The sequence below is a fragment of the Apteryx mantelli genome, chromosome Z (genome assembly GCF_036417845.1).
Source record: "Apteryx mantelli isolate bAptMan1 chromosome Z, bAptMan1.hap1, whole genome shotgun sequence".
Lineage (NCBI taxonomy): Eukaryota > Metazoa > Chordata > Aves > Apterygiformes > Apterygidae > Apteryx > Apteryx mantelli.
The window spans coordinates 8138444-8163153 of NC_090020.1; the positions used below are offsets into that span (position 1 = coordinate 8138444).

The 24710-nt window shown below is 40.8% G+C and overlaps 1 protein-coding gene across 1 annotated transcript in view; it reads right to left on the bottom strand.

The window, feature by feature from the left end:
• The window catches only part of DOCK8 (dedicator of cytokinesis 8), a 68254-nt gene that overhangs the window by 11365 nt on the left and 32179 nt on the right, over nt 1–24710 (bottom strand). Inside the window, exons 22-37 of the mRNA XM_067315963.1 lie at nt 24348–24443; nt 23296–23445; nt 20636–20749; nt 19428–19583; nt 17141–17280; nt 16036–16205; nt 14670–14815; nt 13761–13943; nt 12879–13014; nt 12196–12283; nt 9483–9579; nt 8214–8348; nt 6174–6326; nt 4934–5092; nt 4055–4155; nt 3395–3587 (exon numbers count right to left, since the gene is read on the bottom strand). Of these exons, the coding sequence (XP_067172064.1) occupies nt 3395–3587; nt 4055–4155; nt 4934–5092; nt 6174–6326; nt 8214–8348; nt 9483–9579; nt 12196–12283; nt 12879–13014; nt 13761–13943; nt 14670–14815; nt 16036–16205; nt 17141–17280; nt 19428–19583; nt 20636–20749; nt 23296–23445; nt 24348–24443 (2217 nt within the window). The remainder of the gene's footprint in view (nt 1–3394; nt 3588–4054; nt 4156–4933; nt 5093–6173; nt 6327–8213; nt 8349–9482; nt 9580–12195; nt 12284–12878; nt 13015–13760; nt 13944–14669; nt 14816–16035; nt 16206–17140; nt 17281–19427; nt 19584–20635; nt 20750–23295; nt 23446–24347; nt 24444–24710) is intronic.

Genomic DNA, 24710 nt, shown 5'->3' on the forward strand with positions numbered 1-24710 from the left:
TCCTGGGGCAACTCATACAACCCATGTTACGGCTCAATTTCTGTTTTTCTCTTTCTGTAACAGAAACCATTAAGGAGTGTTTTTACAGAATGATATGCAGCCCTTGATGGTCGCTTTTTTGTAGCAAAGGGAAAAGAGTCCAGAGCAGTGATTTACTTGTGAAAAGAAGCCAAGAAAATTGCAGATACCAATTTATCTGTTCTTTGGCTTTAAACCCGCAATAACTTTCTAGTCAGAAACGTATTTCCATGTTTTATAGTCCACACACTCTGGTAGGAAAGTACCTCCATGATATATTCCTGGGGCTTGCATGATCTTTTGCAAAGTGTACATATCTCATCTACCTTTTGCCTTTATCTGCCTTCCATATGGAAGAACTTTATAAGTCTCTTATATAGTAAAGGCTGATGAGCAATACACAGGTCACCATGTATATCATCTGCAGTTATTACGGATCTTACATGCCTAGTTTTCTTTAAGGAAAAAAAAAAACACAGCAACTGGTGTAAACTGAGGAGACTTGACAGTGATCCCCAGCCCCTATTACCATGTTAGATACGGCTAAGCTAACCTGCAATTTCAATTCTGGAAAGCAGCACAGTTGAAATAGTCTAGTGTTGGGCCGAGACTAATAAGCCCTATGCCTCAGCGGATAGACACACCCTAAGTCCTTGTCTGTGATAATATCAAGTGGCTTTTAAAGTCAATCCATATATGATTCATACTTAGTTTGAGTCCTCCTTAACAATTGTAAAGGGCATTTAGCGTAAACATGAATTGAGCGCAAAGGGAATTTCACTGAAAGTCTTTCCTATCTCCAGGAATTGTTTTATGACTGCACAGTGGGAAACATGTACAGTTTTGCCTAGGCCAGTATAAGGAATGGGTATCACTCTGCTGCCAATCAGTTTTCTGGATGCTAACAGAGTCACTGCAGGAGACTGAGGTCAAACGATTTAACCCTTTGCTACCTCACTTTACTCATCTGTAAAAAGGGGATAATACTTCTCCTCATCCAGAATAATAGTTATTATACATATTAATATCAGCTGCAATTCAGCAACTGACTGTATTTCACCAGGATTAGCTCATGTCTGAGCTGAGAAAGTTCCTTCATAGTAAAATGAAGAACTGGACACAGAGATTCAGTGAGTGAGATCTGGAATTCCAAATAAAGCCCAGACAGTCTGAGTAGTGTTACACTCTCTTTGAACAAAATCATCAGAACAAGATCATCACAGGTGCTACAAAACACAAACCCGTTTGTAGAGAATGGGAACTCCTCTCCTGAAAGGCTTTGTAAAAATGCAAAGTGTTGTTATAGTTAATTACTGTTATTGAGCAAACTGAAGTTCAAAATTATGCTGTCAGATACAGAGTTGTGTAATTGGGTTTTGGTCATTAATGCATTTCATTACCTCTCCTGTGGAGTAACCATCCCTTTGCCAAATATGCATTATACACAAGCATTTTCACAAAAAAGACTGACTTGCTAAGAGGCTTTTAATCTTAAGTTTTTGCTTGCCTAGTGCCTTAACTTCAGTTCTCTAAAATAACTGGAAACATATCCATTCACAGAAATCTGCATAATCTGAGAGAAATGAAAGGAGGAATTGCATTAGGATCAAGTGTGTCAGACTACGTGCATTCAAGGTAGTCTGGGAGTAGCATGTGGCAAGTGAAGACAGATTCACCTACATCCAAGTGATGATATTATGTAAGTAGTGGAGGAGAAGGAAAAAATAGAAGTATTGAGTATAAGTCAGAAGTTAGGAAGCACACAAAACTGGTAACGGATGAAAAACAGCAGAAGTGTAAATCTGTGGCCAGAAGTTTAGCCAGTAAGAAGTCAGTACAGACGTAGTGCAAGAGCAAAGGAATTCTAACAATAACACTAGTCCATTAGCTGATGGCTATGGTGGAATTGTCAATACTAATGGCCAGCATACTAATCCCAATGCAAAATGCCAAATGGTTCAATAATACTCACATTTACTATTTTGGAGAGAAAAAACAGATGATGTGGTTATATCAAGGGATGATGAGTGTACCAGCTACTAACGTTAGCCACCTCAGAATCATCTGGACCATAAAACATGCCCATTAACTGTTTGAATGAGCTAAGCAAAAGGCCATTCAGACAGCTAATACTGAGTTTCCATATGTTTTGGAAAACTGGGGAAGTTCCAGAGGAGGAAATGTGCTTTGGGGACCTCATTTTTAAAAAAGCAAACAAGATAAGCAGGTAGTGGTAGGCTTACCGGTCTGACATCCTAGGCAAAACAGTGGAAATACTGATACAAGATTTTATTAATGAAAAAATAAAAGACACTGTAATTAATCCATATCGACACCAGAATGTAGAAATCTGATACTTTTAATGAGATTACCGTCTGAGAAAAGCAATAGTGGCCAAACAAAAGATGTCTATATAACATTTGAGTTAGTACTGTACAACATTTCTACTAATTAATTAGAATGATTCAAAATCATTGCAGCAAACATTGCATGAATGAAAAATGGGCCCATAGGTCTTAGAAGGTAATCATAAACGAGGAATCATCAACATATGGGAATATTTTCAGGGGCTAAGTCTTTTCTATCTTTTATTAATGTATTGGAACAAACTGATAAAATCACTAAGTTTGCACATGAAATCATTTCAGGGGAAGATCACCAATACTGCATGATCTGATAAAGCAACTTATGAACAAATATCTACATTTCAAAATGCTGCTCTGACAGCAAAGAATGAAGCTCTTATTTACAAGATGTAGAAAAGAACCCTGAAAAACAAAACCAAGAGAACCCTCTGGAAAAGATCACCATGTCACTGAGCAATGAGCTCAGCACAGCCAGTGGAGGCTTTGGAAACAAACTGAGAGACACTTCCCAGGGTTAAAGAGCTTATGGGCATTTTTATTTGACTTTGGTGTGACTGCCTATAGACCAATGTGATTGGGTCATTCATCACTCAAAAAGAAGCTGGTTAGTAATCAGAGGACAGTCAAAGGACTGGAGAACATGCCTAAAAGAACTGAGCAGCTCCAATTACTTAGCTTATCAGAAATAAGGTTGAAAGTTATGTCTGTCAAGGTTGATAAGTGAAAACTCTAGGAAAAAATACATGATAATAGAGGGCTTCTGTTTAACAAACAAGAGATTACAGTATCCAAAGGCTGAAAATTGAACCTGGAGATAGGCAGACAGTAAAGCATCAGCAGTGAGCTTAATAAATCATTGGAACAACCTACCAAGACTGGTGATGGATTCTCTGTCACTGTAAGTTTCCCTACCAATAAGTGCACTTCTACTACACTTAACACAGGGAGGAATACATAAGTCAAAACAGACTATCCCAGCCTTATGCTATCAGAGCTTCAGATCTTCTTACCTGAAAGCTGACGCTGCCCACCGGGAGATAGTTACGATCTTCAAGCATGCTGAGGTATTCTGCCACCAGCGCTGCAGCGTGGACCAGACACATGGCTGCTTCGGTGTAGCACTTCCTCTTGGTGTGCTTTTCTGCCATGTTCTGCAGCCAAGTCAGCCTCAAGTCGGGTGACGTCTGGTACCCTTTGGCAATTCTAACAGTGCAGGACACGACAGAGACATGAATGATTTTCTCTTCTTGGAAATAAAAAAAGACCTTCGTAATTCTCCACCTAGGCTGAATGGAAGGACATACCGCTGTCTCTAACCTGCAAATGCGTTTCACTGCGTACACAGCAAAAGAAATGGGTTGGCAGGTGTAGCCAGGACACAGAGGGCTATGGAGGGAGTAAAACCGCTGACCCCAAGACTCTTGTGTCTTTATCGATCACTGAATCCCGTCCTTATTGAAATCCACGCCCTCCAGTCACCTCCCAATGGCTCCACAGCAACATTTTCTACCCCATACAACCTGGGCCCCCAGACGGAGATTTGCTATGCTAAAGCAAGAATGTACGCAAATAAAACAGCTAGAGGGTTTCTCCATAGCTCGTCCCCAAAATGCACAGTTCTTGAGCTCACTTCACTGAATTTCCTCAGCTGAAATTGCAAATGGATTCACCTGTACATGAGATCCATGAGCATCTCTGGATCTTCCTGAAATTCCCTCATTTTCACTGTATCTGACAGGATGCTGTTCAGATTACACAGCAGCTCCTCGACCTGGAGTAATATAAACATCAACATGCATTTCTCAGGTGTTTATTTTTTCCCTGTTAGAAATCTGCTGGCATCTGCACCAGATAACATGTTACTTAGTCCCTCTTGCCCAAAGAAATATCAGGATGCTAGATTGCTACTAGATATGTTTTCCCAACTCCATTTAATACAAACAGCGCTAGCTGACATAGCAAATCCCATTCACACAAAACTGGAATTACTTGATCTGTTTATTTTTGAAAGGGGGGGAAAAAAAACACAAACCAAGAATTTAAGTACTAATGGAGTTCACCTTTTACCTGAACTGTAATCTGTTATCAAAGCAGAAGATTTTGTAAATCTTCAGTGCAAGCTGCATTTCATCAAAGCAACTAAGAGTTGACTGAAATATTTTTCATTATTGCTGCTGCTGCTGCCTTATGAATTGAAAAAGGGAGGGAAGTTCCTATGATGTTGTTTGTCTGAAAATATAAAGACTCAAACTCCAGCTTGCAGAACTCTTACAGGTACAGTTCCTGCTGGGTTTTAGGACAATGATGTGCATAAAGCTAAGAGACGAGTCTCATCCAACATGATTCCAGTGAAGCTTCTTAAAATATTTTGCTGTGGAATTATGTGCTCCACTTCTTCCTCACTTTTTGTTACATTAGAGATAAGCTTAGGCAATAACACCTGTTTGCTTATTTTCCCTGCTCTGGAAGACTGAGATCTAGGACTTGCTCCAACACATTCCTATGTGAAAGCTCCTGGAATAAGCAGTGAATGCCACAAAAGATTCAACCTGAACAGGAAATGGAGTTGGCTGCATCTCCACATCTTCTTCTGCATAGGCCAGGATGGTTCGTAAGGATCGTCGAAGGAATTCCTCATTAAACTCAGGTGATTTGCCAACCAAAGAGGCTAGTGACATGGTCACCTGCATCTTCACTCTTGCGAAATTCTTTCAAAAAAAACAAAAAATAAGAGAATGATGACTGCACTGCACCATGCATATCTGCTCACATGTTTCCGTTTACTAAATAAACTCAATTTCTCCTGCCACACTGAGTGGGTTAAATTCACTGCTCAGGTGAGTGATCTCTGGTGCACCAAAGTCAGTCCAGTTCTACCTGGTTAGACAAAAGTCCCCAGTTCTGACATGTCCACGCTTTGTGGCGCGAATGTGCCATATGCTTGAATGAGGCAAGGGGAAGTCTGAATCCCCCCTCTTTCATCCTCTGCACAGACCGGCTGATCTGCAGGAGGAACCAGAGCTGGGAAAACATTCTGGAAACAAGTCTGTGAAGCACAAAGCCTCTGAGGGCTTCACCTGGACTGATGCACCATGCCTTGCTGATGACTGCATCTCGAGGCAAATTCTCCTCCTGCAAAGCCAACACTTTTACGTATTCAAGGTTTTTAAAGTAACAACCTGAGGAAAAATGCCGTGGAAGATCAGATACTCTCCAAAATGCACATGAATGTCCTTACATGCTAGGACATTGTGAGTCTACATGCATAACATACATACTTAGCTCCATATGTGTGGGCAGAATCACAGTCTAGTTTACAGTTCCTTGAGACCAAATGCCAAATTAAAAATATGACAATAATACCAATATACAGCAGTTTTACTGAGGCCTCAGTTGCATCAGAATAGAACCGATCTGTATGGCATGTCAAGTTTAAGCAATTCTGTTACAGGACTGAAAAAAATTAGGAGACAAACGAAGACTTTTGCTTATGCATTGTACAGTCCTTGCTCTCAGAGCTCTAACACTGCTTCATTTAAAGATGCATTTACAGATGTTGCAGAATAGTGTCACATTTTCTTAAACAAAATACTGAACAATAATTCTGTTAAAACTACTCTGTCCCTACACTTCTGGCACTTCTTCAGATTCAAATGTGCAAAACAGCACGACACTTGACATATTGCTTTATCTGCTGATATTTTCTGGTTTTTATTGCACTTTCAGTTTCAGCTTCAATTCTTCACAAAAAAGGTAGCATAAAGTATATTGCTATTCACAATATCTTACACTGGTAGAGCTGAAACTGTATCTCATGAGGAGATAAAGAGTGGCACAGGCTTGAGTCCGTGTAATATCTATGCTGCTGCTGCAGTGATGAAGAACTCTTTGACACAGGTCAGCACACTGTTCCACCTCCTCTTCAAACAGGAAATCTCCAAACTAAGAGAGACAGAGAAGATACCATTCATTATTGTCATTTCTGGCCATTAAAATGTCATGAGCTTAGTGCACAAAACCCCCTGGTTCAGACAAAGGTTAAAATATAGAAAAAACTTCATTTCACATTCTTTTGATTTGTACTTTCTTATTTTTGTGCTTCTTTAGATTCCATTTTCAAGCTTTTCTACAGAAGCATGGTTTTAAAATAGCTTTTGTGTTTAAAAAAAGAAGGACAAAAAGAGAGAGAAATTTCTCAAAAAGTCCCAAGGATCCAAGAGCTTTCAAAAATATCAAATATTGCAAAATTCTTACAAGCATGAAAAGAGTTGCTATCTCCAGAGTATATGGCAGCTGATGAAACATGCAAATATTTCCTTAAGCATAAGGAACAATTACTATTTTTTCAAATTAATGCCCTACCCTTCGCTTGCCCTCCGGCATGTTCTTCCTTCTACTGTGTACCATCAAACTTCCGCAGCCCAGCTTACATGACAGACCCTCTTTTAAAGTGTTTCCACAATATACCTAGCAGACAATAAACCCAGAGGGCAAGATACATGTCCTAAGGAACTGTCAGTGTAAACATCACAGATGCACTGGTACTGTATGTACATAGATAGGACTGATAAAGGTGTGTGAGCAGAAGAACACAGGATATTATTTCTCATTCGCAGGCCCATTTCCCAGCCCTCAACCTTTCTCCACTCCACTATCTCACTGTGGTATGTCTAATTTATATGACATACCTTTTGGCATAGGGATCTATCGTTTTTATTTGTTTGCAAAATAACATTTATATACCTATGGTGTAATAGAAGTAATTTGAATGATTGCTTCATAAAATACAGAACTGAGTCAGCTTAACCAGAATGTCTATTTCAATAAGAATAATGATTGCTTCACAAAATGCACAATTTAATTGGAAGTTAGCTTCAAAGATAAAGCACAATGAGAACATACTTATGAATTTCATAACTACTCAGATATCTACCCTGTATTAGGGGTATTAGGCTTTGTCAGCCAATCCAAATTTAACTACAGACAGGCATTAACTGGACAGCAGTATACTGTTTGTTATTTGCACTTTAGAATAATTTAGGGGAAAAACATTTCATGGATTTTTCCATCTGTCTTGTAAGTGGAAATACTTTCCTTTGTAGGAGAATGACTCTTTACCAGATTTCAGAGAGTCCTCATGAAGCAACTAACTTTTTATGACCTATATTCTAAAAATGTTGGGTCAAATTCTATCTTCATATACATTTTGAAAATAAATTATTTTCCTTTGAGATACATAAAGTGAGATTAGAGTGAGGTTTAGTTCTCAGATAGAACAAAGACAGCATTTGTCAATATCTTAGAAATTTCTTAGAATTTTAGAATCTATTTTGGAATTAGAAACCTAGAACAAACCCCTGCTCTTAGAGGAGTTAGTTTTGATTAATCCTCCACCTGACTGATTAGAAACTGTTCCTGATGATATAATAATTTAAATTTGACTTTGTGGCAACTGTCTGATCCATGATGCTAACATTCCTAAAAATTAAAATTGGAATGCATTTTAAATATATTTTGGGTGGGCTTTTTTACTTTTTTTTTTTTTTTTTTTTTAAAGCAAACCCTCTATTTTTCACAATCAATTGCTAGAACCACAAGGTTGTTCTGATTCAGTAACTCCATTTTGTGTTGTTGACAGAAGAGTCCTACCATAACTGCAGAAGTCCCTGAACAATCATGAATATCCCTACAGATAGGCATCAGTATTTATATATGCTAAACATATTTAATGAATGCCACAGCACAGCTGTTAAGTGGATGAACACAGCTCTGCTCTGATTCTGGTAACTTGAATGGAAGCATGAAAACAAAAGTATATCAACAGCATACCTTAGCGATGAGAGCTCTGAGGGTACCAAAGCAATGAGTCAGGTAAGTGGTGCTCTGATCACAGCCAAGAGAGTTTACCAGGACCTTCAGAACTCCTCCCAAAAGATTGTCTCTGCACTCTGCTGCAAAGCTTGCCTACACGTGGAGGAGAAAACCAACAATAACTGCATGGGGCAATTCAGCAGGGAACTGGCACATGGGAACCAGAGCTCTCCTCTCCTGTCTGCAAGATTCTCCCAAGTCCAAATAACATGAGGTTGGATATCACAGCTTTTTTCATTTGTTAGCATCTGCTACTGAGAAAATTCAAATCACTTCTGTCAAGATCAGGAAGATAGAGGGGAAAATGCTCAACTGTTTCTCAGCATCAGAAGACCCTCCAATGCATTTTAGCTCAGCCAACTTCTGCAGTGACTCCTGAAGCTCAGTCCATCTTCTGGCCACTATTTCATGTGCCTTGGATCAGGAAGTGATTCTGTGGTGGGCAAGCACCTGCTTTCCCCGTTCCCTCATGGTCTGATTTCTTGGACATATTGGTTAGATAGATAGGCTGGTACGCTCTGCTCAAACCTGCAACCTGGGCAGCAGAGAGACTGAGAGCACTGAGGGGTGCCATGCAAAAATGTGCCCAGCAATATAAGAATCTAGTAGCTAAATGCTTTTCTAGTAGCAGGTTTTCAAAACCAAAGTTTTCCCTCACTATATATGAATAAGTATGCTGCTCCAGTAGTAGTACTCCCACACCCATGAATTTGGAGTCTCTTTCCTAAACCGGGAGGCCAAGTCTCGGTCTGGTCAAATAGTCTAGTTCCACTGCCACCAATGGACCTGTTAAATTTTGCTGCACCTGACTGCTGGAAGTTAAGGTGTAGGTTCTTCAAGTTGCTCTATGGAAGCACTTCTGTCTCCAGAAGGGCTCCACGAAGGTGAAGCAGTCTTTCCTGCCCTGAGCATTCTGTGGGAGTCAAGGTTAAATCCTGTTGTTTCACGGGATCATGCAAAGTATTATCTAAGGCCACCCAGCAGTCCAGTTTCAAATTACTAATACCTTCAGATATATTCCCAACCTAAATAAAGGCTTTTCTCCCCTTATCCTCTGTAAAGTTCAGTATACAGCAAGACAGTTGAAATGGCTTTCTACAACACCTACTGAAGGCAAAGGAGTGAATTTTTCCTTCATTTACGCTGGTGCGATGGCCTATAATAGAAGGGGCTTGCAGCTTCTGGAGCTGCAGGGGCTGGTAGAAAGCCAGCTCTGCAGCTTCTCACCTGGATGATATTCTCCTGCATATCGAGAATGATCAGATTAGCTTCAGTCGCCAGGTTTCCGCTGATCAGAGCTTCTTGATCTAGCTCAGCTTTTGTCCTGCAAAAAGACACTCTAGTTAAAGCACGTAGTGAGTACCACAGGAGCTAGATGACCTACTAAACAAAGGCAACAAAGGCAAAATACAAACAATAGCATTCTGAATAAAGCCATAGGGGCAAACAATGAAAATAGTCTTCAAGGGCATTTCTTAAGAACTTCAGGGTCAAACAAGGAGAGCTGTTATCTTAGGTCACAAATTCCAAAGGGGATGCCTGACAACTAGACCTCTGGGGAGTTCAAATGGATGCTGCTGCTTCCATAATAGCCATCTATGAAATAGTTCCCTCACCCTCAATATCAGTTCTGAAATTAATGCATTGCCTGCAGCAGGACACCAAAACCCCAAATGGAATAAAGAAGTAACTTTTCTAACACTTCCAGAGAAAAATACAATAAACTAGCAGGCTTTGGTGAAGGGGAAATTGTTTCAGTGCCCTAGCAGCAGTGCTTAATGTGGGTAGTTAAAAATACTGGTTCTTGAGACTGTTGACATGTAAGACAGCAGGTTCAAATGCCTCAGGGTCAGTGAAGCGGTGCCCCAGGCCATTTAGGAGAGGACTGGAACATTTCTTAAAAGACAGAAGGCTGTAGCAGTGTAATGCATGATACGATTTTAGTCAACACTTTAAGAAGAGACCTAGAACAGAGCTCCCTGCAGTTCAACAGTCTGAGCTTAAGAAACAGTTTCTAACAAAAATGTATTTTCAGTGATCCCTCCTAAGTCAGGAACACGAAGAAGAGGGTTTGTTCTTTTCCTTAAACCATTTAGAAAAGGGCTGCTGCAAGAAGCTGCTTTCTGAGACTTCAGAGCTGCTCTGACTCAGGCCAAAGCTCCCGAGGTGCATTTCTGTCCTTTGGCTGGAGGAACACTCTTACAATCAGGTTTCTGAGAGAGTTCAGATTCTGTGGCTCTTCTGCTACATTTGCTTACATTTTCCACCCATTGAGGTGAGAGTCTCACCCAAAAGGAAAGCCAGAAAAGTGAGACATCCTTTGGAGACAGCCAGATAATTTTAGGGAGGACTAGGAAAGGAAGTCAGGACAGTCATATGTTGATTAATTACAGTTACTCAAAGCAATGAAGAACAGGAGGGCCTGCCAGAAGGCCAGTGCTATAATCAAGCCAGGGATTACTAAATATGAGTGAGTGAGAACCATACAAATCAAGCAAACGCTTTGAATAATTTCCAGCAGCCACTCAGCCTTGCACATTAACCATGCTAACTGATTAGATTCTCTCCGAGACCGTTCTTAGCTTATAACTGTGACAACAGTCTCAATCCCAGAGCACACTGGACCCAAGGAGAAGCAGGCTGAGTGAGGCTGAACAGCATGCATACGCAAATTTGCTGTGCCATGTATAACCTGCAAACACCTTGCTCATGGGACATACACTGAAAGGATCCACAAAGGATGAGAGCAAAGCACTTGGATACCACACTGATGAAGGCAAGAGAGAACAGAAAGGCCTCGACAACATGCAGAGTTGCACTCATTTAACCAAAAGTTACATTTCAGGTGGTTTAACTGAACTGCAGAGAGACACTGTAGAGCTGTTGCTTGATGACTGGCTTACTCTGACTTCATTTAAATTGGTTGGGAGGAAGCAAGCGGCTTTCAAGGCAAAATAAGAATGTTCACACAGGATCTGCATGTCTTCCAACCAGGTACAGAGGACACACGGATTATCTTTCAAAAGTTCATATAAATTCCAAAATATTAATCTTTGTGTTCAAAAGATGTCATGTGGCAACAACATAGTTGCCTAGCAGAGCACAATCCACTCATGCAAAAATTAGAATAAAGCCAGTGCTCTGAGTTCAATTTAAAACACGGTGAAGGACATCATTGGTGCTCACAACAGTTCTGCTGGCAAGAGGCCACCCAGTGGTCCTTTTAGATAGTCAAAATTCAAGCATATGGAAAAAAGGCACATTACCTTTAGGGAAAAACAACAAATTCCATACTTACAGAAACTTGGCACATACAGTATGAAAATACTATTAGTAACACAAATCATTCCTGAAAATATAAGCTTTCTGTAAATCTGGACACTAACTTGTCTTCTATCATATAGTGCTGATAAGGTGAAATATACTGATACATTTATAACCTGCAACAAAAAAAATGTTCACTACAGAATCATCTTCTCTGTTCTTCTTGCAAATAACTCTTCTCAAGTTTAACACAGCAGTGTTAAACTTCTCAAGTGAACCCAGCTCAACTGAGGCAAAACTTTTATCACAATACTGTACACAGTGGGAGCCATAGCAACACCAAAATAAATGTCATATCAGGCCTCAGCAGAGGATTTGATATGACATGTATCAATGACTACTGTTTCCCATTCTGATAATCAAAAGGAAAAGTGTGTAGATAACTATTTAAACATCTCATTCAAGTATTTATGACCTCTTTATTGCATCATAGCAACAGCCAGATCCTTCTGCCACATAAACATTTTTTATTTACTTCCCCTTTGACAGAAAAGAAAAAGGATTGAAATTGCTGATTTCATAATAAAACCATCCTGGAAGAAAGAACAAAACATATTAAAAAAACACAGATAGCTTGGTTCTAATGAAGGCAATATATATTTATTAACTGACTTACTTATCTTGTCTCTCATTTGCCTGTCGCCAGTGAGTCTGCTCTTTTCTCCATCGCAGGTTTTCATTTAGCCCTGCTGATCTGTCATTCCCTAAAAGTGCAACATATATCATCAGTAAGATTAAAGCAAAGGGGGACACCTGAAGTCTGAAAGCTCATCCAAAGAGGGAGCTACATTTCTGTAGCAGTCTGCCAGAACTCAAACCATTTGACACGATGGCCTTGGGGCTCTAGTCAAAGGACAGGGCCCCATCACTTTTTTCATCTAGGACTTTTAAAACATTAGCTTGGTTGCAGATGTCTTCAAAGACCCAAAAAACAAGTAAATCCATTTATTAAATGAAACAGACTTTTTTGATATCAGCAGTTTGTTCTTACTGATAGTTTTGACATGATTGCTTGGCTTTTGATTAGACACTAACACAAGTTATTAGAATGTCTTAAAATTTCTTAGCTGGCATCATATTCTTCAGCTGAGAATAGCTCAGTCCGAACTACAGCATCAGTAATTGAAGTCTAACGATATTTATATCCACAGCAAATCCAAAAGAGGTCTACAAGGGAAGGACTGACACAAAAATAAAAGGATAAGAAGGGGCAGTGTGCATAAAAGGCAACAAAAACATTTATATCTATAACCTCTTGAGATCCTCTCAAATGTCATGGGAAAGGGTGGGAGGAAGTACCAGCTGGTATTCTGCAGCGCTTCATCATTTCTCCTCTGGCTCCTTCACCTCTCAGTAAAGCCTCTTCTAATCGGGCCTTAACGTCTCTCGACTTCTGGAGTGCTTGAGTGCTAACTTTATCTGAGCTTTGTTTGCCCTGAAAGTAAAGTCAAAGCGATCAGCACCAGTGCCTCCATCTTTCAACACGAGCCCGAATTATATCAACAGAACCAGAGACAATGAGAAAGACCTGGAGAGCAGGCAAAAAGCTCTGAATATGATTGACTAATACAAAAATATTAGTTAAAGGTTGCAGATGCGGAAAGAGGCGATACACGTACTGCTAATAAACACAAAGATGTAGCTCAGTGCTACAGAGAGGGAAATTGAAGCACAGAGAGAAAGTTATTTGATCTGTTTCAGACAGGTTGTGTCAGAGAGGGGAGTCCTGATGTTCAGACCCAAATCTTAACCAAAGGATCACCTGCCACCACCTCGCTTTCAGTGGTAGAGTGTAAAGAGAACAACTCCAGTGCTGACAGCAGCAACTGTTTATATCACTTCACAGGTGGAAAATATTGGTAAATTAGACATGTATATAGATTCCTAAAACACTTAAAATAGTTAAATCTAGAACACCTAAAATAAATAGTTCCTCAAATCCTCAGGAAAAGGAAAAATAATACAACAACTTAAAAGCAATTTTGTGTGACTTCCTTGAAGGCTTTGGCTGCATTTTGCTTGAAGGGTAGAGTCAGTTATTTTATCTGAATTAATCTGTCCACTTGTAGCATAGATTAGACAAGAGCTAATTTAACTTGCCAATAATAAATTTCCCCAGGACAGCCAGGGAGAAAGAAAAAAAAGAAAATAGTGCAAAAAATCAGGCCATATTTCACTTACCTTGTACTCAAAGCATGAGACACAAATGAAGAGGAGGTCTAAAATCCTGTTCAGTTGCATGGATGGAAGGTCTGCAATCCATTTTTGTATGAGGTTCTGATCAGCATTTTTCATGATCCAGAGAAAACAGATCAAAAGGTTGCGAGTAGTATCAGGACCTAATGTAGCATTCTGTCTGTAGGGCTGGGAGCAGATAAGGTAAATGTCAGTTGAAAGAAGAAAAAGAAGAGGAAGGCCATTCAAATTAAGAAGTGTTATTTAAATTTCAGTGTAGTCAAATCCCAGGGCTGTTCTTAAGTAAGTTAACCTCTTCCAGATTATACTGATTATTTTTTGAAAATTATATCTGTGCAAACAGTGACAGCAAGGCCAGTTGCATGCAAATGAAAGAGAGGAAGCAGCACAGAAACACTGTCGGCCAGATGCACACACATTAATTTCCTTAGAAATTAATGCAGAGAAAGATTCTGTAACTGTTTGGTTCCTTCTTGCCAGGCAGCTGTGTCAGCCAAATATATAGAGGATAAAAATAACTATAAAGAAAGAAATAGAGAAAAAAAAGGGGATAATGAGTCATGAATCCACGGATTCAGGTGACACTGGGACTGGGAGGCAGTGGGGGAGTGAAAGTGGCCTTTGCTGACCCAGGAATGGGACTAGGTTGGGTGTGGAAATGGAGATAGGCACAGAGGAGAAAAAGTGGAACCACTTATGATGCAGGAGAAGTTAAATGACTGGAAGAGTAGGAGATAACACCAGGAATATGAGACATTATTGTGGGGGTTGGAGGAAATGAGAAAGCAATTTCTTGTGACCCTAGTTGTTAGCCAGAAGAGAAGATAAAAAGTACAAAATACTGAAAGACAAAAGCAGATACAAGAAAGGAGACTCGGAAGGCACTGGACATACCAGGGACATCAGAGATATTCCAGAACTCCTGAGGTTGAATTGATTCCCTGCAATGGCGAGGGCCACATTTTGATTGATTGCACCTGCAGACTCTTGTTCTTCTTCCGGATTGCCTGTGCGCCCCTTTCCCCCTCGGGCATCTGAAACTAGATTTGAAATATCTCAGTGGGACTGCAGGGAAGAATCCAGTTGTTGCTGTTGTACTCTCACATTTCACAGTCCTCCATTCTGTTACCAAGCAAAACAACCGGCACATCCATCCCCAAGACTGCTGTTCTGGCTGATGCACCAAGGAACAAAAGGGGCACAGCATTAACAAGACACTTTGCAACTATCTGTAAAGACTGCCAAGTTATTCAGATAAACATAGGAAAAGGAGATGAGTCCAATAAGCTCTATTTTTTTCAGAAAAGCTGGTTTAAAAGCAAAGGCGGGAGCAAACACGAGGCTGGTTCTGAAGTTCAAGGCTAAGCCAGCGCTTCATCAGGCTCGGATGGAGCCATCCAGTTCCATCCCATCCCAGATGATCAACATCAAAGCCATGCATTGGCTTGGGGATATTCAGCAAGGCATGTCAGTCTGCTAATGGCTAATAGAGCCGGTATTGCCTGCTGGTTTAAAGGACAAGTTTAATTTCAAGCAACTGGCCACTTCTATTCCCCACTGGTTCTTAATATCATCCTCAGCAAATAAATGTACTTATATCTAAGTGTTATAAAAACCTTCTCTGATTCTGAGTGTCCACTTTGGGATTTAGAAGACCTGGCTTTCGGAGAAGGTAAGTGACCAGCCAAACTCAGTGTGTTCAGAACTAGGTCAGCAGCCTCTCATGATAGACATTCAAAAAGAAAGGCACTCTAAAAACTAGCCATACTGGTACACTTGGGTTTCCTCACTCCGTCTCCTTTTCATCTGTGGTATAAGGATAGCACTTAGATTAGAGGAATGTGGTGAGGTCTGATTAGTCAATGTGCTATAAATGCTTTCATGCTCTTAGACTGTAAGTGCTAAATACATTCATAGTATTTTGTTCAGACATCTATATGCAAAACATTTTCAGAACTAGTGATGGAAGTATATTTCCTGCAGACCTTGCAAAATTTTTTTGCAATCACAATTTTTATACTAAGATATAGGCAGCAGTATATACAGATACACCTCTGGTCTATCATTCGCTAATGAAGTAAGCACACTGAAGTTTCTTCTGTCTGTAAAAATCCAATTTACTTCCAAGTAAAGAAATGTTCACCCTGCATCACTGTGGGGAATTTCTGCACTTAGGGAAATATCTTTTATGTTTGATAGTCAGATTATTTTGACAAGTTACTCTAAGAAGCTGAAAAAGACAAGAGACGAAAGGTCTTACTTGTAAAATCATGGAGTTGTGACAGTGAATCCAAAATGATCCCAACTAAAGGGAGGTAGAGAGCTGCAATTTTAACCTTCACCTCTTTTTTGGAGCAACGTGGGTCTAGGTCATGGGAACTCAGCAGGCTAAGGATAGCACTAACAGCTTTTCTTTGCACCTTGCTAATCCTGTTAACACAAAAACAAGCATGAGCTCCATCAGTGGGTTATGCACAAATTATTTATAAATCAAAGATATAAGAAACAGCGTGGACATGGAAGAAAAACTAATACACCAATATTCATTAGAGATAACCCCTTCCATTCTGAACAGAGAACGATGTTCCCTGCAAAACGCAGATATCTTACTTTTCCAAATTAGCTCACCACAAATCAAAGAGCATCCAAGTCTTCCAAGTATCCCAGAAAAAATCAACATGGTGAAGAAATGTGCTTAGAGACAGGCATCAAACTCTGGTCAAAGTGTAGTTAAACTCTTAAACCCAAACAAAGGCGGTGGTGTTTTAGAGAGAAGAGCAATTGAAATTTTAAGTTGCCATCTCAGGTCACCTATTTTGCCAACATTATTGCAACCAATGGTACATTTGTATCCACTGGGGCAAACAAACTGCAGAAAAGGAATCACTGTATTATTGCTATGTTACAGAGGGACTCTCATGTAGTTTTCCACAGGATGAATACTGGCATTTGAGTTTATCTGATGAAAAGCTGAACATTACCAGCTTATCCTAAAATGCTCTAGATCTGGTTATAATTTTAGTTTACTTTTAATGAAGATGTCTTTTTCCTTCTGTGCTACCTGAAAGGATGGTGAAGATCATTCTTTTGTTTCCCTTTGTTCAGAATCAGTCTACTCCACATGGCAATGTGACTGACTTGTTATGCAGGTGTGAATTTCCGCAATGGATATTTAGTTTGGTACGAACTTTCACGGAGGTTCGCACACTAATATTTGCTTAAGGAGGTAGAGGGAGGGGAGGTAGGGGAGGGCTTTGTAGGAGCCCATCCGTTCTACACCAAAGGCTGAAGATGTTCTTATAACTCTAACCAACACTGCCACAATGTTTTGAGTGCATTCAACTGCATTCAGTGTGGGCACCCACCCTTCACTGTCTGTGTCCAGCGCTGCTGCCAGTTCAGTGAAGAGTAACCCGGTCAGAAAGTGTTGCTGACGATATTCCGATGAAAGGTCAAACATACCAGCAATTTTCTGGTCTTGGAAACTAGAGCAGGAGCTAGAATTCTGCAAAAATATATTAGAAGTACTCAAAGAATGATCACCGAAATGAAAGACCCTTAAAGAGGTTGTAATGACAGTCCATGAAACCAATGCAACATCCTAGCAGAGATGTAGCACAGACTTTAAAAGAAGGTCACGTATTTTGGAGGAAAATATCTGAATGGGAAAATAAAAAAAAAATTGAGTTTCAAACAAGTTGCTTGCTAGGATGCAATCTCATCCTTTCAGTTCTGTGCAAGCAACTCATCTGACATTTTTTGAGATGTAAAATTCTCACCTCTTATTTTTTAGTTCAGATAAGGTACAAACACAGAACACAGGTACAAACAGTCCTCCAAGTTTAGGAAATTTTACATTGCTCTTACTACTGCAGAGCAACTCTCAGGCTGTTTTTCCTGTAGTGGGAAGTTGTCCCCAAGGGAGGGAGGACCTTGACTGTCAAAGGCTTTGCACTGTGTCTTTTTTCAGCATCCACAATGTCTAGTACGGAAGTAAGGACAGGTGTGAAGAAGGTGTGAACAGTGTTTCCCTTCACCCTGGAAATCCTTGGCTGAGCTTGCTGGCAGCTGGCATAATTTAGAGCAGCCTTCAAACTGCTGTAACTTATGGCTATGACTGATATACAGCCAGTCCAGGAATGGAAAGTTGCTGCTATATTTGTGCTGTGAACTTTTTAGCTCCTCCAATCATAGGTCTGTGCCACAGGTCACTTGGAATGTTTTTGTCCCCTGATCAGGTGAGCATAACTCTTAAGACTTTACTTTCCAGTGCAGCTACAGGGCTTTATGAGTCCAAAATTTGCTTTTAATTTATATTGTTCAATATTGTCTCTCAATATTTCTGCCAGTCATCTGGGAATAGTCCCAGAAAACAAACACATGAAGTAGCAGTACACTACACTATGACAGCTCTCTTCCAGAGTATTGGCTCAAATGAAACCCACATGTCTAAGCAGCCCCAAATTCTGGACCTACACACTTAAACACACTGCCATTTAGACCTCAAATAGACAGTCCACTGACTGTGTTCTGTTTGCCTGCGCACGGGAAAACATTAAGGTCCAGAGCACCTAGTTAAGTGAATTAAGGGAACATATTTGGCCTTGCCCCAAGAATTCCAAAAGATTTATTCACAAGGCCACATTTCTTACTGGAAATCTAACTCTAGTTGGGCAGCACTCCTGCAGACAGAGCAGAATTACTGCAATGGGGGTCAGCTACTGTATTAAATCATGTAAGGGCCACAAAAGCGCTATTGATTTGCGTAGGCTGTACTTCATAGGTTACTCTTAAAGCAGAAAAAGCTATGTGGACTTCTGGTTCAGGAATTTAGGGGGTTTTGTTTTGCTTTATTTTTTCCATAAGCAGAGGAATCCCATTTCTAGATCTTTGGCATCCACGACAGGCACTAAAAAAAGGCAGAAACCCCCCACTCTGAGACCTTCAAGCTCTGCTTTAAAAACCAGGAAAACCTTTAAGAAAATCTTATTTACTAATATCGACTTGTTGGTACCATTAAGACATGAGATGTGGTAGTCTTAGCATCCAACCAGTTCTTTGGTAATGACACTTAAAAAAGGATTGTTAGCTTCGGGTCCACTTATACTCCCTCCCAGGGCTGTAGCAATTATGAGGCATTGGACTGAAATGCTTCAGCCTAGCACTGACTTCTAGAAGACCACACTGATGTGGGAAATAGGCAGGCTACCACCCTTTATTAGGTAGTCTGCTCTATGGTCAAAGTAAAGTACCACCTAAGCAGAACGTAGGGGAGAAGAGCACAAGACCAGGTATAGCACTGTGTGGCGTGCCAGACAAGTTTTTCTATTGAATATTTTTGTGAATTCCGTGGCCAGGATGATGGTGGGAAGCCCTGACTTTGAAGAAGTCTAGAGCTGTGTAAATACTGAGGATTTACCACAAACATATCTGTGCCATGGCAAGTTTTAACTTGTGTAGTTCCAGTTTTGCGGTAATACTCCCTTAGTCTTTACTCTTCTGCCCTTTTCTTACATCAGGGAATTTGGTCTCCCTGGTCCAAGAGTGACCGACTAACTCTAACCTAAGTAACTGAATACAGAGCAACACCAGTCTTTCCCTGCATATGTGCTTCACGTGGAAGCCATGCAATGTTGTCTGATGGATGCCTACCTGGGAGGAGAGGGAGGGAGAAGGGGACGCTGGAGCAGAAGCTGAGGTCATGAAGAACAGGTTCAGGTTGAGGTAATGTTCATGGCTGCAGAGAATTCTCAGGAACTCCAGTCTCATGGAAATCAGGGTGGAGAGTGAATTGAGCTTGTTAGAGAGCTAGAAAAGCAAACAAAAAAGTGTCATGTGACAGCGGCATATTATTTAAACGATCACACAGTGAAATACTCTGCATCCTGAAATAGAAACAGCCAGTCTAGTAGAAATAGCCAAGTAGCCCAACATGCAATAAAATGCTCACTGGTTCCCCAAACTTATCTCATTTTTATCCATTAGTTGCTTTTTATTGGCAGTGGTGATGCTTTCCCCCTTCCCTCCAGCTGATTTCCCAAGAGAGGATCAACTGTTCTTTTCCTCCCAAAGGAAAAACATATAATATTTTCCACTTTTGCGTAACATCAAAATGAGCTTAAAAACAAACAAAACTTTGCTGAGTCCACGGCAAACTTATCAAAAGACCTGCTAGGCAGCACACTGCATTCATTATTATAGGAAACCGGGCTGGCATGGACCTTGAGTTCTCCTAACCGCCATCGGCTGACTGCGTGGCCTTCTTTTGGCAGAGAAGCTGCAACAGGTACATTGGGTCACAAGACGGAAGGTAAACTTTACCCCTCAAATGCAACAATACACTAACATCCCAGAAATATAATTTATTTTTCATATTTGGAGGACTGGAAAACAAGACAATTGAGATGGATCCTTTTGATTGAACCCCCAATCTAAATATTGCCCCATCACAGTAGTGCACTGGAAGAGTCAGAGACCAAAAACCACTAGAACTAACAGGGAGGGTAACCCAGGAGCAGCATGACCCTGCTCTGTGTGTTTTTTAACCTGCGATCTGCAGACCCTGGGGGTCCACAGGCTGCTGCTAAGAGCTGTAAAAAAGGGGAGCATGAAAAGTAGGTCCGTGGATGCTCTGCAGTTGTGCAAGGGTGTGACATTTCTAAAAGAATCTTAACCTCAAAATTTTTCTGCAGACCACAATCAAAAGAGATTTAAAGTCTTTGTGTATGCAACAGGAAATAGAAAATTTACCTTGCTCTTTAACACAGTTCAAAGGATCTAGATGGATAAATGAGGCAAACAGAACAGAACACAAGACTGCCCTTAAGCCAAATGCAATCACAATCACACGTGATGCCTACCTGATTGCAATAATGTTTGATGAGATTAAACACAAATCCTCGGTCCATTAGGGAAAGAAGATCATACAAGAAAAATGCCAGGCTGATATTAATTTTTTCTGCTTGCTCATTTTCCTTTATTATAAAAGGAGAAAAAAAGATATGCAGTTATGATGTATAAAATTCGTGAAAAGGCAGAAGACTTCTCAGAATAATTTAAAAATGATGTAGGGGACAGCTTCCAGAAACATATTATGCAACAGGCTAAACAAGACTGCTTCCCTTTTCTAATTTACTTTATCTTGCTAAAATTATGCAGAATCACTCCTGTGAATTATTTCAACAGTTGTTGCTTACAGAAGAGAATATCACAGCAAGGATGAATAAGTTTAGTTGTGCAAGCCTTGTGGATGACAATACTGAAACAGAATTTGAGATCTCTTATGAACTTCCTATGGCTTAAATCCTGTATACACCACAGTTTTTTTTTCCCTTAATTGAGTATTAACATTAGAGAAAACTATTTTATATACACAAAATAAAATGCTGCTTTAAAATATTAATAAAAATCTGCATTGGCTCTGCTGATGGAATGCTGATAGTAAAACAAAAAAAAAACAAAAAAAAAACAAAAAAACACACCCTGGAATATAGACCTGTAGGTTTATCATTTAGCAGCTAAGCTCTTTTATGTTTATAATTGGCCTGATTACCAGAGATAGGCAACCCCCAGGTAAAAACCACAAAGAGTTCCATGTATCCTCTAAAATAAAGCCACAGTTGTTTCAAACATACCAATTTAAATCATAAAATCTTGGTAGCATGTGTAGTTCACCAAGAAGAATTTGTGGAGGTGCCTCAGGGATCTGCACACATCTGACATTCAGATCCCTTAGACTGGTTCACTCGGGGCTGATAGAGCAGTGGACTGAGGAAAACGTTCCCACTTTCAGTGTCCCAGACTAGTGAGAGCAGGTGTGCAGCACCTCAGTGTGTTTACCAGTTTATTTTGTCACCTTCAACATTTTTGTTTTGTTGTTCAGCAATATAAATATATTTCCTAAAATCTGAAATTTACACTGTAAGATTTTTTTCTACTGTGCTTAAAAAAAAAAAAAAAAAAAAATCAGTCTTCCACTAGCTTACCAGGCAGGCTAAAATAAGACAGAAATATTACTGCAGAACTTCAGGACAGTCTAACCTTCCCAACAGTGTATTGGAACATACAGATTATTACTGCATGGTCTGTAAAAATCACGAATGCATTATCTATTGTTGCTCTGTACAACTAACTAATGGCCTTAATTCTGCAATGGGATTTACACACATGGAGGTCTCTCACAGCTGAGCTCTTCACACTCACTCTATCGAATGTGAATTGAATTAACAGTCCATAAACATGTGTCTTTCTTGTGAAGATGCCATAAAACATTAACTGCTGTCAAGTAGTTACAAGCAAAACCTGTAAGTTTTGTTAATTTTTTTTTTTACTGTAACAAACTTGTACCATACAACATTTTTAAAAATAAGTCGTTGACACCCTGTGTAAATGTTCTGTGCAAACCATTTCTCTGCATGTGGCTAGTACAAAGGCACACCCCACGATGAAGCAAAGGGTGAAGCTTCAAGGACAGCTTTATAGGGGACAGCGGCAATCGCTTCTCCTAATCCCTACCCTCCTTTCCCTGTTCTTGGCCCTTTCCATTCCCCGCTCTGCGGCAGCCCAGCTGGGCACGTGCGGAGAGCTGGATCAGGAAACCGCCTTGGCTGAGAAACGACCCCGGCGGGTCAGTTCTCCAGCCTCGTGTGCCCTGCAGCAGAACGCACAACGGTGCTAGCACGGTGCTCCTGGCTGCTCTGGGGCGTGAAAAACACAAGCCCATTGCAGCAACTGAGCAAACAGCGCTCACCCAACGTATACTCATGGCCTTAGCTTTCATACTGGCCAGAGGGGAGCGGCATCGATGATGCAACCTGACAGTATTAATGTTAATATATAAGTTACATTCTGTAATCCTTTCAACTTCATAATCCAATATATCAATGGAACCTATTAAAACACAGAGAAAGGAGAGAGGAGGAAGAATTGCATGAGGTTTAGGGCTTACTTCTTGCCTTTGAGTTTCAAGTGAACAGCGCCTCTTTAAGGAAAGCTGGAGTTAGATCATTTGTGGCTGGATTTTGCAAACCTCAGGAAGAATACAGCTTTCTTATTTAAAAACCCCACTGCAATTAACAAAGCCAAATGTGGAATGAAATGCTATGCAGTAGGAATGAGGGTACCAGGAAAGGGAAATAAAAGGAATAAGCCGTACACGGGCTGCAGTTTGATGCCCTGGCTAACCTGGCACAAAGCAGCACTGCTGCTGCAAGAGGGAGTCCCACCTTTCCTGTCCATCGGAGAGACTATTCCCTCCTCTAGCCTGTCTTTCCTTCGTGGTGCTGTACAGTGTAGTGACACAGTGAAGCAGGCTGGGGAGCTGATCTTCATCAGAACGAACTGTTTGCCAGGGGAGCGCAAGGCTATCCCTGACACCTACAGCTCTGGCTTAAGGTATATGTGAGACTACAGCCTCAGTTTTAGACTCGTGACGCTCCTGAAGGTGAACTGGGGCTAAATACGGCTCAGTGTAACACAGGGTGAGCAGCAAGGAGCCATGGTGTTTATTTCACACATTTACCTTCTGCGGCTTGACTAAAAGCGCGGCAATCTCCGAAGTAACCACGCTAACTATAGTGGTAATATCGTCTTTGAAACGATCAGAGAACCGACTTCTGCGTGGGCTGTCTTGCTTCTCTATGTTATGAACGTACTGAGCCATACTCTTTATCTGCAAAACAAAAGAAAAAAAAAACTGAAGTAAAGCTACTGCTTTAAGTCAGGCTATGGGAGTTACATTCCCTACTTGATCTTCCTTGAATGTAATCACTCACATCTTCTCAGAAGCATTGTGATAAATCCTATGCAGTGACAACAGAGAGCCTAGGACTCAAATGCATACAGACACTGGTCCCTGTTCATGTTCCCTCAGCTGGCTCTACTCTCAGCACTTAAATTCAGGATCACCCTTGACTGTTCCCTCTTTCTGCGGCTCTGAAAATCTGCTCTTTGCAGCTTTTGCCCTTCATGATGACAGACAGGGAGTGACACTTTTGGAATGAATTCCTACTCCTTGGCCTCCTGTTGGATGGTTTATATGCTGCCAGTGGAAACCGATATGTCAAAACAATTTCCAGTGACATCAGTCATCGCAGGGCTCTGTGAAACTATGAGTTTGGGGATCCTTGCGACAGTAGCCTGTGAGAAGACAGGTATTTACAGAAAAGGAAGGAAGGGCTCAGTTTGCCCTTTGTCTTTCAGCCTTCTGCCAGTCATGGACCGCTGTGCATGTAATTTATGCAAGACTCTGCCTTCACAGGCTGCCAATAGGCAATGGTGATGAATTTGGAGAATTCTTCTGGTGTACCTCTATTAACTGGGGCTCCTGGCAACTTCCCCACAGAACCAGTTGCATGATACAAGCATACCTGAACTTTTGGAAAATTCATACAAGAAGGAAAATCCATGCTTGTGCCACAAGCCCATTTTTATATGGAACGTAAGTGGCAGGAACTTCTCTTCTCCTACTGGGGCTGGATGACTGAAGAGATCATGATACATCTAAATCTGTGGCTGGTGTACATGCTACACTGAGTTACCAACTTGCTATAAAATGGCATTGATGAATCTTACCAGGAGCTCAAAGAAGAACCAGGCGTACTTGAAGACAGATTCTCTCACCATACCTGTGCTGACCACCATCTGTAGTGCCAGCTCCTCATGGAAATGCTAGAATATAAGCACAAGGTGTTGGGAAAAGGCTTCTCACCCAACTCCCTTCCAGTTTCACCCTCCTCCCAACACCTGCCTCTTCAAACTGGGCTCAATGTAGCCCAGGTGGGGGTGAGGGTGGGGAACTATCCCACACTGGAAAATTAGCAGCTGGATGGGGGTGTCTGAATGTCCCTGTGGGATGAGGAGGTGAATTTGACCCAAAATAACATATCAGGAGTGCTAGTGGCAAACTAGCTTTGTGATCCTTTTTTGTGTGGATCC